The sequence below is a fragment of the Heterodontus francisci genome, chromosome 20, assembly GCF_036365525.1.
Source record: "Heterodontus francisci isolate sHetFra1 chromosome 20, sHetFra1.hap1, whole genome shotgun sequence".
NCBI lineage: Eukaryota > Metazoa > Chordata > Chondrichthyes > Heterodontiformes > Heterodontidae > Heterodontus > Heterodontus francisci.
Genome location: NC_090390.1, coordinates 83,182,571 through 83,201,629, shown reverse-complemented (window position 1 = coordinate 83,201,629; position 19,059 = coordinate 83,182,571). Strand labels below are relative to the sequence as shown.

At 47.4% G+C, this 19,059-nt stretch overlaps 1 protein-coding gene across 2 annotated transcripts in view; it reads right to left on the bottom strand.

The window, feature by feature from the left end:
• Positions 1-19,059, bottom strand: part of mms19 (MMS19 homolog, cytosolic iron-sulfur assembly component) — a 104,356-nt gene that overhangs the window by 30,712 nt on the left and 54,585 nt on the right. For both annotated transcript variants that reach the window (XM_068053140.1, XM_068053141.1), the window contains exons 20-22: positions 17,222-17,321; positions 10,971-11,073; positions 3,487-3,561 (exon numbers count right to left, since the gene is read on the bottom strand). In XM_068053140.1, the coding sequence (XP_067909241.1) occupies positions 3,487-3,561; positions 10,971-11,073; positions 17,222-17,321 (278 nt within the window). The remainder of the gene's footprint in view (positions 1-3,486; positions 3,562-10,970; positions 11,074-17,221; positions 17,322-19,059) is intronic.

The following is a 19,059-nucleotide window of genomic DNA, read 5'->3' as shown; positions in this document are numbered from 1 at the left end:
CCAGCAGACCTTTTCTGCCGCGTCCACCGCAAGGATCAATTGGGAGAAATGTTCTGGTCTCCTGGTGGACCACGCACCTCCTCTATCTGGGAGTCCACCTTAGCCCCACTGAGGAAGCCTGGCCGGCAAACTGGCAGGAGTTGGAGGCGAAAGTCACCGCTCGGCTGGGGCGCTGGACAGGACTGCTCAGAGTGCTTTCCTACAAGGGCCAAACACTGGTCATAAACCAACTGGTGGCCTCGATGCTGTGGTACCGGTTGGTCACTTTGGCCCCACCCCCTGCATTCACCAAGTTCCAAAAGAAACTCGTCGATTTCTTCTGGGGCAAGATGAAACACTGGGTCTCTGCTGCAGTCCCGAGTCTCCCGGTCGAGGAGAGCGGCCAGTTGCTGGTGTGCCTCCGCACCCAGGCTGAGACTCTCCGCCTTCGGACCCTGCAGGGATACCTGTATGTCAAGCGTCCTCCCAGATGGTGTGCGCTGGCTATGTATTTTTTCCGCCAGTGTCACTGCCTTCAAGACGACACACAACTCCCGGCGGAGACTGTTAGCCGCGCCTCTCTGAGGGAGTTGCCTGTCTTTTACCAAGACCTGTTCCGAGTCTGGAACACGGTTGCCTCCAGTCGGGGCACTCCCCCACCGGCAGAAGAGAGCGCCTCGGCTGTCTGGGCTGCCGACTCTGGGGACGGACCGACGGGCAGAGGAGTAGCCGAAGCCCCCGGGGCACCTCTCACTGCAGCTGGAGGGGGGGGCTCGGGACGGCATAGCACTCCTGGCCGAGCTGACCCCTGCTTGGCTGGAGCTGCTCATCAGATTCAGGCCCCGAAACCCTCCTCGGGAGCCAGTTCCGCACAACCCGAGCATTCCAGTCGGCACGGAGGGGTTTCCTGTACGGGCTGCTCCTGCACACTCTCCACTTCCTTGCCCTCGTCAGCCGGCCGGACAGTCTCTGGCGGTCCACGTTGCCATCTGGCGGCGAGGGGAAACCCCGATGGAGGTCTCTCTACGCGGGAGTATTCCCCCTTTACATCGGGGACCTGGGGCGGAGGGTGTTGCTTAGGGCAGTCCCGTGCAATAGACTTTTAAGTAGGTTCACGGACTCCCAGGCCGCCTGTACTTTCTGCGGCTTGGACGAGTCCGTGTTTCACATATATACGGAGTGTGCGAGGTTGCAGCCCCTCTTTGAGTATTTGGAGGGGCTGTTCCTCAAGTTCTGGCTGCACTTCAGTCCCACGCTCCTGATCTTTGGGCACCCGGTGCGGACGGGCGTGGGCCGGGAGGAGAATCTCCTGGTTGGTCTGCTCCTGGGCCTGGCCAAGGTGGCAATTCACAGGTCCAGGCTGTGGGCCGTTGGGGAGGGCGGGGTTTGTCCATCCTCCCCGATTACCTTCACGCCCAGGTGTCCCTGGAGAAGGAGCATGCGGTGTCCACCGGTACACTTGAGGCCTTCTGCGCAGGGATTGGAGTGCATAGTCGATACCGGGAATGGCATTTTAATTTGTTTTTTGGTTTATTTATCTGTATTTTTTCATAGTTATTTTTATAAAATGTATATAAAGGGGGCCTTGAAAATAAAGGCCCCCTCGACATAAAATAAATTTTAAAAAAAACAGGGGTTAGATACAGAGTAAAGCTCCCTCTACACTGCCTCAACCCAACCTGAGAAGTGTGCCTGTCTTTTTGTGGGATTTGTCGAATATTGCTTGTTCCAGTCCAACTCGGGCCCTCTCCCCCAACTCTTTTTCCGGTACATTGATGACTGTATCGGTGCCGTTTCCTGCTCCCGCCCCGAACTGGAAAACATTATCAACTTTGCTTCCAATTTCCACCCTTCTCTCACCTTTACATGGTCCATCTCCGACACTTCCCTTCCCTTCCTCGACTTCTCTGTCTCCATCTCTGGGGATAGATAGGCTGTCTACTAATATCCATTATAAGCCCACCGACTCCCACAGCTACCTTGACTACACTTCTTCACACCCTACCTCCTGTAAGGACTCCATTCCATTCTCCCAATTACTCAGTCTCCGACACAGCTGCTCTGATGATGCTACCTTCCACAAACAACGCTTCTGATATGTCTTCCTTTTTCCTCAATCGAGGATTTCCGCCCCCCCCTCCCAATGTGGTTGACAGGGCCCTCAACCGTGTCCGGCTCATTTCCCGCACCTCTGCCTGCACCCCTTCCCCTCCCTCCAAGAACCTTGACAGGGTTCTCCCTTGTCCTCACTTTCCACCCCACCAGCCCCCACATCCAAAGGATCATCATCCAACATTTCAGCCACCTCCTGCGTGATGCCACTACGAAACACATCTTCCCTTCCCCTCCCCTGTCAGCATCCCAAAGGGATCATTCCCTGGTCCACTCCTCCATTACCCGCGACACATCCTCCCCTTCCCACAACAACTTCCCATGCAATCGCAGGAGGTGTAATACCTGCCCTTTTACCTCCTCTCTCCTCACTAACTAAGGCCCCAAACACTCCTTTCAGGTGAAGCAGCAATTTACTCTTACTTCTTTCAATGTAGTATACTGTATTTGCTGCTCACAATGTGGTCTCCTCTACACTGGGGGAGACCAAACGCATACTGGGTAACCGCTTTGCGGAACACCTCCGCTCAGTCCGAAAACATGACCCCAAGCTTCCGGTTGCTGGCCATTTCAACACACCTCCCCTGCTCTCATGCCCACATCTCTGTCCTGGGCTTGCTGCAGTGTTCCAGTGAACATCAACACAAGCTCGAGAAACAGCACCTCATTTACCGATTAGGCACGCTACAGCCTACAGGATTTAACATTGAGTTCAATCATTTCAGAGCATGACTGGCCCCCCTTTTTTATTTTTATTTTTACTTGTTATCATTTTATTTTATTTTAGTTTGTTTCATCAATTTTTTTCCACCATGTACCTGCCCATGGTGTTTTTTCACATTTGCGCTTTTGGCTAGGGCGTTCATTATTCTGTCATTTAACACTCTCTCTGCACTAACACTTCGTCTTTCTCCACACCATTAACACACCCTTTGCCTTTGCTCCATGACCTTCTGGTCAGGTTATTTTCGGTGACCCTCTGTCCTATCAACAACTTCCCTTTTGCGTCCCCCCCCCACTTTATTTGCTTAAAACCTACTACATTTCTAACTTTTGCCAGTTCTGATGAAAGGTCACTGACCTGAAACATTAACTCTGCTTCTCTCTCCACACATGCTGCCAGACCTGCTGAGTATTTCCAGCATTTTTACTTTTTATCTCAAGTGTGGTACCAGTGTGACATTTCCATTTCTCACACTCACTGCGTTCTGTAAAATGGGGACTGCCACTTTAATACTGGCTTATAAACATCATTTGTCTGTGGACTCCCCTTTATCAATCACTTCATTGATCTGTGCCGGATTCCAAATGCAAGCCCAGGAGGTACTGAGCGATTGCACCACTCGGCTCCAAGGAGGGAAAGACTTTGTGTGATCAGGTCAGGTTGATACTCACATTCCTTGGCAGAGAGCAGACAGCAGCCTGCAGGAGGGCAATCAACTGAGTCTGTAGCCATGGAGAGTCAGGCAGCTGGAAAGAAAGAAAAATATTATATGGTACAGATCACAAGGAGACATTCAAATTTCACAATTCTTTATGATGAGACACAGAATTAATTTATAAGCTGGTGCTGGAGGGTTGAATGGCCAAAGGCCCATTGTGCCAAGCTTCAATCTTCCTGTTGGAAGACAGTAGGGGAAGAATTAGGCAACCTTCAACTGTAACATTGAGAGGCATTGGAATTTTTTCCTCACTCTGTCGAGGGATTGTCATGTTGAGGTTTGCAACACCTTCCAGTTCAGGAGCCCCGCATCAGCTCAAGCTCACCCCCAGTCAGATAGAGAGTAAAAGACCCTTGGCTCCAATCCAACAAGGCACCTCTGGACTAAAGGGGAGTATGCTCTTGTGCCAATCCCACATGAGCCATCCTGTGGCCTCCCCAAGTCAGACTGTAAATTTGAGCCCCATTTGGGGCAGTTTGTAAGCCCAAGGATAAATGGAATGGACCAAGTCAGTCCAAACTGGAGTTTGTTTTGTGCAACCACTAAATGTCATGGTTTATAAGGATGGTGTGGGCGAGAGGCAGATTCATGAATTTGTCCTGTGACTCCCAGCTCGATGAGTTTCTGAGCAAGACTGAAAACCATCGGAGGGAGCTGGCAAGCAGGAATTTTCTTCTATTCGTTCTTGGAATGTGGGCGTTGCTGGCTAGGACAGCATTTATTGCCCATCCCTAATTGCCCTCGAGAAGGTGGTGGTGAGCTATCTTCTCGAATCTCTGTAGGCCATGTGGGGTAGGTACACCCACAATGCTGTTAGAAAGGGAGTTCCAGGATTTTGACCCAGCGACAGTGAAGGAATGGCGATATAGTTCTAAGTCGGGATGGTGCGTGGCTTGGAGGGGAACTTGCAGGTGGTGGTGTTCCCATGCATCTGCTGCCCATGTCCTTCTAGGTGGTAGAAGTCAAGGGTTTGGAAGGTACTATTTAAGGAGCTTTGGTGCATTCTTGCAGTTCATCTTGTAGATAGTACACATTGCTGCCACCATGCGCCAGTGCTGGAGGGAGTGAATGTTTGTAGATGGGGTGCCAATGAAGCAGGCTGCTTTGTCTTGGATGGTGTCGAGCTTCTTGAGTGTTGTAGGAGCTGCACCCATCCAGGCAAGTGGAGAGTATTCCATCACACTCCTGACTTCTGCCCTATAAATGGCGGACAGGCTTTGGGGAGTCAGGAGGCGAGTTACTCGCCACAGGATTCCTAGCCTCTGACCTGCTCTTGTAGCCACGGTATTTATATGGCTACTGCAGTTCAGTTTCTGGTCAATGGTACCCCCAGGATGTTGATGGTGGGGGATTGAGCGATGGTCATGCCATTGAATGTCAAGGGGAGATGGTTAGATTCTCTCTTGTTGGAGATCCTCATTGCCTGGCACTTAAGTGGCAAATAACATTCGCGCCAAACATCAGCCCAAGCCTGGATATTGTCCAGGTCTTGGCTGCATTTCTACATGGACTGCTTCAGTATTTGAGGAGTCACGAATGGTGCTGAACATTGTGCAATCATCAGCGAACATTCCCACTTCTGACCTTATGATTGAAGGAAGGCCATTGATGAAGCAGCTGAAGATGGTTGGGTCTAGGACACTAACTACCCTGAGGCACTCCTGCAGTGATGTCCTGGAGCTGAAATGATTGACCTCTAACAACCACAACCAGCTTCCTTTGTGCTAGGTATGACTTCAACCAGTGCAGAGTTTCCCCCTTGATTCCCACTGACTCCAGTTTTGCTAGGGCCCGATGCCATACTCGATCAAATGCTGCCTTGATGTCAAGGGCAGTCACTTTCACCTCACTTTGAGGAAGTGACAAAGTTGATTGATGAGGGAAGGGCTGTCGATGTCATATACATGGACTTCAGTAAGGCGTTTGATAAGGTTCCCCATGGCAGGCTGATGGAGAAAGTGAAGGCGCTTGGGGTCCAAGGTGTACTAGCTAGATGGATAAAGAACTGGCTGGGCAACAGGAGACAGAGAGTAGCAGTAGAAGGGAGTTTCTCAAAATGGAGACGTGTGACCAGTGGTGTTCCACAGGGATCCGTGCTGGGACCACTGTTGTTTGTGATATACATTAATGATTTGGAGGAAAGTATAGGTGGACTGATTAGCAAGTTTGCAGACGACACTAAGATTGGTGGAGTAGCAGATAGTGAAGGGGACTGTCAGAGAATACAGCAGAATATAGATAGATTAGAGAGTTGGGCAGAGAAATGGCAGATGGAGTTCAATCAGGGCAAATGCGAGGTGATGCATTTTGGAAGATCCAATTCAAGAGTGAACTATACAGTAAATGGAAAAGTCCTGGGGAAAATTGATGTCCAGAGAGATTTGGGTGTTCAGGTCCACTGTTCCCTGAAGGTGGCAACGCAGGTAAATAGAGTGGTCAAGAAGGCATATGGCATGCTTTCCTTCATCAGACGGGGTATTGAGTACAAGAGTTGGCAGGTCATGTTACAGTTGTATAGGACTTTGGTTCGGCCACATTTGGAATACTGCGTACAGTTCTGGTCGCCACATTATCAAAAGGATGTGGATGCTTTGGAGAGGGTGCAGAGGAGGTTCACCAGGATGTTGCCTGGTATGGAGGGCGCTAGCTATGAAGAGAGGTTGAGTAGATTAGGATTATTTTCATTAGAAAGACGGAGGTTGAGGGGGGACCTGATTGAGGTGTACAAAATCATGAGAGGTATAGACAGGGTGGATAGCAAGAGGCTTTTTCCCAGAGTGGGGGTTTCAATTACTAGAGGACACGAGTTCAAAGTGAAAGGGGAAATGTTTAGGGGGGATATGCGTGGAAAGTTCTTTACGCAGAGGGTGGTGGGCACCTGGAACGCATTGCCAGCGGAGGTGGTAGATGCGGGCACGATGGAGTCTTTTAAGATGTATCTAGACAGATACATGAATGGGCAGGAAGAAAAGAGATACAGAACCTTAGAAAATAGGCGACATGTTTAGAGAGAGGATCTGGATCGGCGCAGGCTTGGAGGGCCGAAGGGCCTGTTCCTGTGCTGTAATTATCTTTGTTCTTTGTTCTTGTTCACTTCGAGTTCAGCTCTTTTGTCCATGTTTGAACCAAGGCTGGAATGCGGTTTGGAGCTGACTGGCCCTGGCAGAACCCAAACTAAGCATCAGTGAGCAGGTTATTGCTAAGCAAGTGCCACTTGATAGCACTGTCGACAATACCTTCCGTCACTTTGCTGATGATTGAGAGTAGACTGATGGGATGGTAATTGGCCGGGTTAGACTTGTCCTGCTTTTTGTATACAGGATTTACCTGGGCAGGTTTCCACATTGCTGGGTAGAGGCCAGTGTTGTACTGGAACAGTTTGGCTAGGGGTGCAGCAAGTTCTGGAGCACAGGTCTTCAGTACTATTGCTGGAATATAGTCAGGGCCCATAGCCTTTGCAGTATCCAGTGCCTTCAGTTGTTTCTTGATATCATGCGAAGTGAATCGAATTGGCTGAAGTCTGGCATCTGTAATGCTGGGGACTTCAGGGGGAGGCCGAGATGGATCATCAACTCGGCTCTTCTGGCTGAAGACTGTTGCAAATGCTTCAGCCTCATCTTTTGCACTGATGTGCTGGGCGCCCCCATCATTCAGGATGGGAATATTTGTGGAGCCACCTCTTCCAGTTAGTTGTTTAATTGTTAACCTCCATTCAAGACTGGTGTGGCAGGACTGCAGAGCTTAGATCTGATCCGTTGGTCGTGGGATCTCTTAGCTCTCTCTATTGCATGCTGCTTATGCTGTTTGGCAAACAAGTAGTCCTGGGTAGTGGCTTCACCAGGTTGACACGGCATGTCCTCCTGCACTCTTCATTGAACCAGGATTGGTCTCTTGGCTTGATGGTAATGGTAGAGTGGGGGATATGCCGGGCCATGAGGTTACAGATTGTGGTTGCATCCAATTCTGCTGCTGCTGATGGTCCACAGCACCTCATTGGTACCCAGTTTTGCATTGCTAGATCTGTTTGAAATCCATCCCATTTAACAAGGTGGTAGTACCACACAACACGATGGAGGGTATCCTCAGTGTGAGGACGGGACTTTGTCTCCACAAGGTCTCTGTGGTGGTCACTCCAACCAATACTGTCATAGACAAAATGCACCTCTGGCAGGCGGATTGGTGAGGATGAGGTCAATTATGTTTTCCCCTCTTGGTTCCCTCACCACCTACCGCAGACCCAGTCTAGCAGCTATGTCCTTCAGGACTTGGCCAGCTCAGTCAGTAGTGGTGCTACCGAGCCACTCTTGGTGATGGACAATGAAGTCCCCACCCAGAGTACGTTCTGCACCCTTGCCATTCTCAGTGCTTCCTCCAAGTTGTATTCAATGTGGAGGAGTACTGATTCATCAGCTGAGGGAGGGCAGTAGGTGGTCATCAGCAGGAGATTTCCTTGCCCATGTTTGACCTGATGCCACGAGACTTCATGGAGTCCAGAGTCGATGTTAAGGACTCTCAGGGCAACTCCCTCCCTACTGTATACCACTGTCCCGCCACCTCTGCTGGGTCTGTCCTGCTGGTGGGACAGGACATACCCAGGGATGGTGATGGCGGTGTCTGGGACATTGTCTGCAAGGTATGATTCGGGACCATGATAGGTTGTTGCTTGACTAGTCTGTGGGACAGTTCCCAGATGTTAGTAAGGAGGACTTTGTAGGATCGATGGGGCTGGGTTTGCCGTTGTCGTTTCTGGTGTGTCCGTCCGCTTTCATTCGGTTAGATACAACTGAGTGGCTTGCTAGGACATTTCAGAAGGCATTTAAGAGTCAACCCCATTGCTGTGGGTCTGGAGTCACATGTAGGCCAGACAAGGTAAGGACGGCAGATTTCCTTCCCTAAAGGACATTAGTGACCCAGATGGGTTTTTACAACAATCGACAATTGTTTCATGGTCATTAGAATAGCTTTTTAATTCCAGATTTTTATTAACTGAATTCAAATCCCACCTTCTGCTGTGGTGGGATTCAAACCCATGTCCCCAGAGCAATAACTTAGGTCTCTGGGTTACTAGTCCAGTGACAATACCACTGCGCAGCGCCTCCCCCTGACCTAACCATGGAAGGGCGGAGAAAGGAAAAATAAAGACTCAGGGCCAATGACCAATCAGCTACTCTCACTCACCGACTGCTGTTTACAGAGTCACTGGTGCAGAGCCCTGGGGCATTCTTCAACCAAGTTACTCAATGCAATGTGGAATAAACCTTGGCTGGGGCTGTTGTTTGGGGTGGGGAAGGCAGAAGGAGAAGTTCCTTCCAGAATTTTCTGGTATACCCTCAGCTCTCAAGGACTACTTTCCTTTTTCCAGTAAAGTTCCACAGGCAACATCCAATCTCAGTATCTTCAAGTGACCATTCTTCACATGAGCCTCAACAGCATGACACCAAGCAGCCTATTCAACTGCAGAGGCTGCGCTTGTCCCCGCCTGCACACTCGCTTTCAGACACAGGTCATTAGAGAGACGGTTAGGAGCAAGAGCCCTAGCCGATGTTTCCCTAACTCAATTCCCACCACTATCGCAGATGAAATTAGCTGGCTCAGTACAGAGTGAAGATCAAACCTGGGCTTTCTGATCAGTATGGCTCAGCTACATAAGAAATAGGAGCAGGAGTAGGCCATTCATTCCCTTAAGCCTGCTCCACCATTCAGTAAGTTCATAGCTGAGCTTCTATCTCAACTCCACCTTCTTGCACTAGCTTTATATTCCTCGATTCCCTTAGTACCCAAAAATCTAATCCATCAGTCTTGAATATACTCAATGACTGAGCATCCACAGCTCTCTGGGGTAGAGAATTCCAAAGATTTACAACACTCTGGGTGAAGAAATTTCTCATCTCAGTCCGCACAGACCTGTTGGGCCAAAGGCCTGTTTCTGTGTGGTAAAATTCTATGTAATTGTCTATAAATGGCTGGCCCCATATCTCAAGACTATGACCCCTAGTTCTCGACCCTCCACTGGATAAACCAATAGAGCAGTGAGGAGGGCTCAAAACAGCTTGTTGAAGTGAGATGAATTTAGCATCACCGTAATGTGCTTCACATGCAGTACCAGGAAACATCCCACGGTGGTGTACCAGAACAGTTAATAATGTTTCAGGAACTCTTTCATGTCCTTATTTTAAAACAGCCTTCTTCAAACTCTGTCAAGAAAAACAGGTCTACTCTCACTGCAAACTAGATGGTGGCCTTGATCCCATGGGGCTGTAATATAAAGAGGTGCTTCAATTGTCTACAGCGTTGATTAGATGCCACCCAGAAGAGATCTGCATACAGCTCAGGGGCACTGCACCTCAAGAAGGGTATACTGGCCTTGGAGATAGATTCACCAGAATGATCACAGGGCGAAAGGGGTGAAATTATACTAACAGATTGCAGTTTGGTTTAGGCTTATATTCCCTCAAGGATAACAGATTGAGGGGTGATTAAATCAAAGTGTTAAAAATAACAAAAGGGAGTCAATCAGGTAGGTGGAGAGAGAGAGAGAGAGAGAGAGAGAGAAACTATTTCCTCTGGTGGGAGAGTCCAGAACAAAGATGAGCTATCTTAAAATTAGAACCAGGCGTTCAAGAGTATAATTGGGAAGCAATTTTTCCACACAAGGAGCAGTGGAACTCCCTTCCCCCAAAAGGGTCTAGTTGCTGAGGAACAAATGGAACTCAAGAGGGAAGTTTTTATTGGGTAAGGATATCAAGGGATCAAAAATGGGCAAAAGGGGTTGACGTTCTGATCATCCATGATTAACTGAACAGCGGAACAGGCTTGAGGGGCTAAATGGCCTCCTCTTCTTCCTCTGCTTTCTTTCCGTCACTAACATCAAAATTGCAACAAATGTGTGACACGGTGACTGGATAAACCGAGGCCCCGTCTGCCTGCTCCAACGCATTGGAAGATCCCAGGGAACTATTTCAACAGCAAAGAACTAAAGCCGACTCGGATCCTGCAAACACCTCTGTGGATATCAGGCTAGTGCAGGATTGGGCTGGACGTTTATGGCTTAGCAGTTGAATAGCCCAGACGATACCCGCTGTTCAGCTGGGCATAATGGGCCCTAGGCTAAGCTAACGAAACAACATCCTCAGATGATGAGTAACCAGGGTACATCAATTTGAGATAATTGGCAAAAGTATCAGGCGCGAGCGGAGGAGTTTTTTTTAAAAACACAGTGAGTTGCAAGTTGCGACGATGGTGGAAGCAGATTCAATATTAACTTTCAAAAGGAAACTGGATAAATAAATGAAGGAAAAAAAATGTGCACGGTCATGAAGAGCGGGACTAATTGGACTGCTCTTCCAAAGAGCCTGCACATACAAGATGGGCTGAATGGCCTCCTTCTATGCTGTATGATTCGAAAACATTAACAAGCAAAACAAAGGAGTTACTCACTTGAAAAGGCTGAAACTTTCTGGACAGGTTATTTTCAGGCAAGAAGGAGACGTTCCCATCAAGATACAAGGCCACAACCTGGGAGATTGTTCCAGAAGCTAGTCTAAGAGGGGAGAAAGAAAAACAATTTTTTCCAAAATTTCTACATATCCTTTCGAATTCACCCAATGTATAATTAATGCAACCATGAGTTAATAATTCTGCTGCCCTGCAACTGTTCAAAATCCAGGTTTAAAAAAGAAATCACTCGGGATGAGGGAGTCACTGGCAAGGCTGGAATTTATTGTTCTTCTTCCGCTCCCCTGAGTTTGTGGTGGTGGTGGTCCTTCTTCCAGAAATGCTGCTAGTGATTTGATTCAACAGACTGGTCTACTTCAGGGGGCAGTTAAGAGTCAGACTCAATCACGTTGGTGTGGAACTGGAGTCACCCATAGGCCCAGACAGAGTAAGGACAGGCAGGTTTCACTCCTAAAGGGACACTGGGGAACCAACTGGATATTAATCACAATCTAACAGCTTCACTTTTACTGATAGCAGCTTTTTAAAAACCGAATTCAAATTCTCAAGCTGCTGTGGTGGGACTGGAACCTACATTCTCTGAATGCACAAAAGACCAGAGCTGAAAGGAGGGGCAACTATACCATGAATTATAATTGGCAAAAGAACCAGAGGGGAGAATTAAAAAAAAAAAACAGCGAGTTGCTGTGATCTGGAACACGCTGCCTGAAAGGGCAGTGGAAGCAGATTCAATAGTAACTTTCAAAAGGAAATTGGATGAATTATTGAAAAGGAAAAATCTGCAGGGCTATGGGGAAAGTGCAGGGGAGTGGGAATGAGTGGCTAGCTCTTTGAAAGAGTCAGTACAGGCATGGCGGGCTGAATGGCCTCCTCCTGTGCTGTACGATTCCATAATGAACTGCGACACAGGAAGCTTAGCAGGATCGTGCCAGTGGGTTGAAGTGTTTGTGGGCACATGCTACTGTTGGGATTGCACGCCAGTGATTCAGGAGTGAGCCAGGGGGAAGGACAAGGAGCTGCAGGGTGCAAAGGGGATGGAAGCTGCAGCTTTTACAGAACAGAGAAACAGGAAGCAGAGAATAATAGATACTGCTGGAGGGAAGGAACAGGAAAGGAAAAGGCTGTCCCAAGGTTTGGTTTCAACTTGGAAATCCGCACTCCTTTACAGATTCAGAGGAAGTTGGTTTGTACAAGGATTTCAAAACTCCCAGTTGCCTTCCACCCATTGTTTACTCAAAGTGTAAATTTTTGTCTGATTGTCTCCTCTAACACTTGGTCCGAACATGCAAACACTTACTAGAACACGGGTACAAGTGGCACAGACACCCCTCTGCCATCTCACCACAGTAATGTATTTACACGGCAAGTGCTGACAGACTGTGAGACTGTGGCGGCTGCGGGACGGGTGAAGCACAGCAGCCCTTAATCTTGTTCTGTTTCAACATTTGCAAACGTGTTTTTCAGCACGTCCGGACACAGTGAACAGGATTGGGGAATTCACAGGACAACAACAACTTGCATTTACAGAGCAGCTTTAATGTCGCAAAATATTTCAAGGCACTTCACAGGAATGTAAATCAGTTAAAAAAACTGACACCAAGTCAAACGGAGGAGACATTAGGGCAGCTGACCAAAGGTTAAGTTTCCAGGACGGTCTTTGAGAAATATAGAGAAGGGGGTGGAATGCCAGAGCTTAAGGACTGGACAGCAGAAGGCAGGGCTGCCAATGGTGGGGATAAAGGAAGTCGGAGATGGACAAGAGGCTGAAGCTGATGGAGTGCAGCAATGTCGGAGGGTTGTGGGGCTGGAGATTAGAGATAGGGAGGGACAAGGCCATGGAGGGATTTGATGGAAGGATAAAAATTTCAAAATTGAGGCATTGCTGTACCAGCGAGCACAGGGGGTGATGGGTGAATGACACTTGTTGCAAGTTAGGATATGGGGTCGGGGGGAGGGTGAGGAAAGTGAATGAGCGGCGGAGGAAAATGTAATCTTTGTTTTCTTTCCCCTTCTGCAGAATGATTGTCCAACCCTACCCTCTGCAACTTACAGCTTGTGTCTCATCAGCTCCTGCAATGAGGATGATTCCAGCATTCAGGAATTCGAGCTGTAAAGACAGGTTGATCCAGACTTCACCTCCCCATCTTGGAATTCCATGAATCAACTAAGCTGAAGCAGGTAATCTGTTCATGACGGTGAAGGGTTCAAAATCCCAGGAGGAAAAGTTAAAAGTCACAAATCAGGAGAGACTTTTCATCCTTGTGGAGTAAGTTTTTTTTAAACCATTCATGGGATGTGGGCGTCACCGGCAAGACCAGCAGTGAATGAAACTGAAGCTGGAACATAGGGGTTAAGGGACAATTGGAATGCGTTTCTGGAGGGAGAAGGGACTAAACGATATGGAGAGAAGGTGAGTAGATTGCAATGATCTATGAGGATGTGGAGTGGAATGGCTAAAAAATGTTTTTTTAAAAAAAAAAGTGATTTTCTCAACCTAGAGGAAATGGTTCAGAATTCGGTAGTTTTATTTTGGAAAGGAAAGGACTTGCATTTATATAGCGCCTTTCACTACCTCGGGATGCCCCAACACGCTTTACAGCCAATGAAGTACTTCTGAAGTGTAGTTAATGCGGCAGCCAATGTGCATAGCAATCTCCCACAAGCAGCAAAGTGATTAATGATTGAATTATCTGTTTCAGTGACGGATAAACATTGGGCTCTTGCTCTCCGTCAAATAATGCCGTGGAATCTTTTACATCCACGAGGGGGGCAGATGGGGCCTCAATTCAACAGCTCAACTGAAAGATAGCACCACTCAATTTAATATCTCACCTGAAAGATAGCACCTCCGGTAGTGCAGCACTCCTTTATTATTGGATCAAAGTGTCAACCTAGATTTTGGGCTGAAATCTCTGGAGTGGGGCTTGAGTGTTAACTGTGGATCAGTTGGTAGCACTCTCGCCTCTCAGTCAGAAGGTTGTGGGTCCAGGTCCCACTCCAGAACTTGAGCACAAAAAAACCCCCACTGGTTTTCTAGTGCAGTACGGAGAGAGTGCTGCACTTTTGGGGGTGCCATCTTTTGGGTGAAAAGTCAAACTGAGGGCCTGTGTGCCCTCTCATGTGGATGTAAAGGATGCCACAGCACTATTTCGAACAAGAGTTATCCCAAATGTTATAACCAATAAGTAGCCCCCAATCAACATCACAAAAACAGATTATCTGGTTATTATCGTATTGCTTTTGGTTGGATCTTGCTCTGCAACAACTGGCTGTGGCGATTCCCGACAATATAGCAGTAACTACACTTTGAAAAGTACTTTTTTGGAGGTAAAACGCTTGGGACATTGTGTGAGCATAAAAGGCACTGTAGAAATACAAGTTGTTTTTCCTCTGAAACCACAACCTCTGACTCAGAAGCGAGAGTCCTATCCACTGAGCCATGGCTGAAATAAAATAAACAAATATGTCTAAGTTGTTAATTTGTTTCATCATTCATTTTTTTTAAACCACTTTTTTTTTTCCATGTTTGTGCTCGGGGCCAGGGCTGTTCATTTTTCAGTCAATCAACACCCGCTCTGCACTAATGCAGTGTCTTTCAGCACACCATTAAGACACTTTTTGCCTTTGCTCCATGACTTTCTGGTCAGTTATTCTCTGTGACCCTGTCCTATCAACACCTTCCCTTTTGTTATCTCTTGCCCCACCCCCGCTTCATTTGCATAAAACCTGTTACATTTCTAAATTTTCCAGTTCTGATCTGACCTGAAACGTTAACTCTGCTTCTCTCCACAGATGCTGCCAAACCTGCTGAGCATTTCCAGCATTTTTTGTTTTTATTTCAGATTTCCAGCATCTGCAGTATTTTGCTTTTATTAACTTACTTTAACACTTGCCTGCGTACTGCTTAGGAGATGTCTCAAAGAGCTTCACACGTATAAATTACTGTTGGAGTGCAAGAACTGTTGCTATGCAGGCAAATGCAGGACAGTCAGCTGCTACAAAGAGCAAACGAGGTGATAGACCAGTTACTCTGTTTTCAGATGGTGTCGGCTGAGCGAGGAATGTTACCCAGAACACTGGTCGAACTACCTGCGTCTCTTTGAATAGCGTTGTGGGATCTTCAGCACCCAACTGATGTTTAACCCCTCACTAAAAGCTTGTTAACATGCAGAACTGCCAATTTCTTTCAACCGCATGATTAATTTTTTTATCTTCCCTGGTAATCTCACTAAAATAAAGCAAGTGAGAGATCCCAGGATTGAAAAAAACCCACCAGGGTTTACAATTCACTCACTCATGAGATCCATTTTCTATATTAACAAATGATCAATAAAAGGGACCAAAGATTGCATCATACATAAGAACATAAGAAATAGGAGCAGGAATAGGCCATACGATCCCTCAAGCCTGCTCCACCATTCAATATATTCAAGGCTTATTATCTAACTCAGCTTCACTTTCCCGCCCACTCCCCATATCCCTTGATTCCGAGAGACCACAAATCTGTCTCAGCCTTAAATATATTCAACGCTGGAGTATCCACTACTCTCTGGGGTAGAGAATTCCAAAGATTCACAACCCTTTGAATGAAGAAATTTCTCCTCATCCCAATCCTAAATGATCGATTCCTTATCCAGAAACTGTGCTGTGTTCTAGATTTCCCAACTAGTGTAAACCACCTCTCAGTGTCAACCCTCTTCAGAATCTTGTATGTTTCAATGTATCTTTACAGCTAACAGGGCCACTCAGCACCTGACCACATTACAGCCTTGGTTCAAACATGGACAAAAGAGCTGAACTCAAGAGGTGAGGAGAGAGTGACTGCCCTTGACATCAAGGAAGCATTTGACCGAGTATGGCATCAAGGAGTCCTTGCAAAACTGAGGTCAATGGGAATCAGGGGAAAAACTCTCTGCTGGTTGGAGTAATACCTAGCACAAAGGAAGATGGTTGTGGTTGTTGGAGGTCAATCATCTGAGCTCCAGGACATCACTGCAGGAGTTCCTCAGGGTAGTGTCCTCGGCCCAACCATCTTCAGCTGCTTCATCAATTACCTTCCTTCAATCTTATGGTCAGAAGTGGGGATGTTCGCTGATGATTGCACAATGTTCAGCACCGTTCGCGTCTCCTCAAATACTGAAGCAGTCTGTGTAGAAATGCAGCGAGACCTGGACAATATCCAGGCTTCGGCTGATAAGTGGCAAGTAACATTTGCGCCACACAAGTGCCGGGCAATGACCATATCCAACAAGAGAGAATCTAACCATCTCCCCTTGACATTCAATAGCATTACTATCGCTGAAACCCCCACTATCAACATCCTAGGAGCTACCATTGACCAGAAACTGAACTGGAGCAGCCATATAAATACCGCGGCTACAAGAGCAGGTCAGAGGCTAGGAATTCTGCGGCGAGTAACTCACCTCCTGACTCCCCAAAGCCTGTCCACCATCTACAAGGCACAAGTCAGGAGTGTGATGGAATACTCTCCACTTGCCTGGATGGGTGCAGTTCCAACAACACTCAAGAAGCTCGACACCATCCAGGACAAAGCAGCTCGCTTGATTGTTTGTGGATGGTGTGCCTTTCACTCCCTCCACCACCAACGCACAGTGGCAGCAGTGTGTACCATCCACAAGATGCACTGCAGCAACACACCAAGGCTCCTTAGACAGCACCTTCCAAACCCGCGACCTTTACCACCTAGAAGGACAACAGCAGCAGATGCATGGGAACACCACCACCTGCAAGTTCCCCTCCAAGTCACACACCATCCTGACTTCGAACTATATCGCCGTTCCTTCACTGTCGCTGGGTCAAAATCCTGGAACTCCCTTCCTAACAGCACCGTGGGTGTACCTACCTCACATGGACTGCAGCGGTTCAAGAAGGCAGCTCACCACCACCTTCTCAAGGGCAATTAGGGATGGGCAATAAATGCTGGCATAGCCAGCGATGCCCACATCCCATGAATGAATAAAAAAAAAACACTTGGCCCATGCGAACTCCTGGACTGGTTTCAATCACCTGGGGGGGTGGGGGTCAGAGAGGAATTTTTCCCAAGAGTATTTTTTCAACTTATTGGCCCCAGGTTTTTCCATCACTCCTGGGAGATTGCACAGAGGGTGAGAATGAAGTAAGTGTTTGGCCATGATGATCTGGGACAGGCTTGATGGACTTGCTGGCTTTTTTCCTGCATACCAATTTCATACATAAAACCAATAGCGACTTACCCTGTATGGTCGTGACTGTAGGCAGTGCTGATTACTGCCCCTAACGCCATGATTACCTGCTCCTCGCATAAGATGCCAAGCGGGACTTCAGAGCCACATCCTATATCAGATATTTTAGAAAGTTTGATGAGTAAAATGCACATTTCTTCATTGCTTCAGTCAATTATAATTATTATAATCTTCCCTTCAAATAAAACTCAAAACTAAACCCAACTATAGTGAGAAAGGGAACTGTAGGAAGCAGTAAATCTCATCCTAAAGATTGTACCTCGGACAGTACAGCACTCCCTCAGTGCTGCAAAGGGGTGCCAGGCTAGATTATGTGCTCAAGTCTCTGGAGTGGGACTTGAACTTCTGACTCAGGCATGACTGCCACCCATTGAGCCACGGCTGACACCTGATTTTATCACTAGAAAGAATGTTCAATGTACATAATGATAATATTCTGGAGGTTCAAGTCTTGACTCCCCACCTGTAAGGCTGCTACATGAGATCTTCAGTGGGGAAGGGGAAGAGGGCCATGGCTGTGGACCAAAGAGCGGATGTGCAGCAGTGAGGAATCAGAGAAAAATGCATTATAATAGATTGCGAGCAATGCCTACAACGACATGCACTTTCTGCCAGTATCACATCTGCTTCCCGTCATGGTTCAGGTGTCACACTTTTAGTGCCTCACCATCAACAATGCATAGGCAATCTGTTAGTACTGAATAATAAACATCAACAAGGCATGTTCCAGGATGAAGATCGGGGATTGGTTGGGTTGGCTTGGGGCGGGGATGGGGATTGCATTATTGATCAGACCATACTCAGCTTCTGAATTTCAGGATGAGTTTAACATTTAAACCTCCCTCCCCTCACTCAAAGTGTGGATAACAGCAATTTTTACAGTTATTACTGTATCACAGTGCAACGACTCTGCTTTTTGTTATAAAAACAGAAAGTGCTGGAAATACTCAGCAGATCTGGCAGCATCTGTGGAGAGAGAAATACAGTTAATGTTTCAGGTTTGTGACCTTACATTTCTAACTTTTGTCAATTGTTGTAAAATAGACTTTGAGCAAGTGAAAGGGCGGGAGGGCGGGGAGAAAGAAGAACAAAAAGGGAAGGTCTGTGATGGGGCGAGGGCGGGAGAGATCAAATGACAAAGATGTCATGGAATAAAAGGCAAAAGGAGTAGTAACAGCCCTAGTAAAAGGCAAAGCATTTGTCCAGAGAGAGTGTTAATGGCAGAGTAATCAACAGCTCTGTCTGAAAGAAAAAACATGAAAAACCAGTTTAAGACAGGTACATGGTAAAAAAAAATCTATCAAAATGGCAGTCATGGTCTGAAGTTGTTGAGGTGCTGTTCCTCAAGCTTGCGTTGAGCTTCACTGGAACACTGCAGCACGCGGAGGACAAAAAGAAAGCGTGAGAGCAAGGTGGTGAATTAAAATGGCAGCAACCGAAAGCTCGGAGTCATGCTTGTGGACTGAGCGTAGGTGTTCTGCAAAGTGGTCACCCAATCTGCGTTTGGTCTCCCCAGTGTAGAGAAGACTACATTGTGAGCAGCGAATACAGTATACTATATTGAAAGTAGTACAAGTAAATTGCTGCTTCACCTGAAAGGAGTGTTTGGGTCCTTGGATAGTGAGGAGAGAGGAGGTAAAAGTGCAGATATTATACCTCCTGTGATTGCATGGGAAGGAGACGAAGTGCAGGGGTGATGGGGGAGTGGGCCAGGGTGTCACGGAGGGAATGGTCCCTTTGGAATGTTGACAGGGGACAGGAGGGATAAGACGTGTTTAGTGGTAGCATCATGCTGGAAGTGGCAGAAGATGATCCTTTGGATGTGGAGG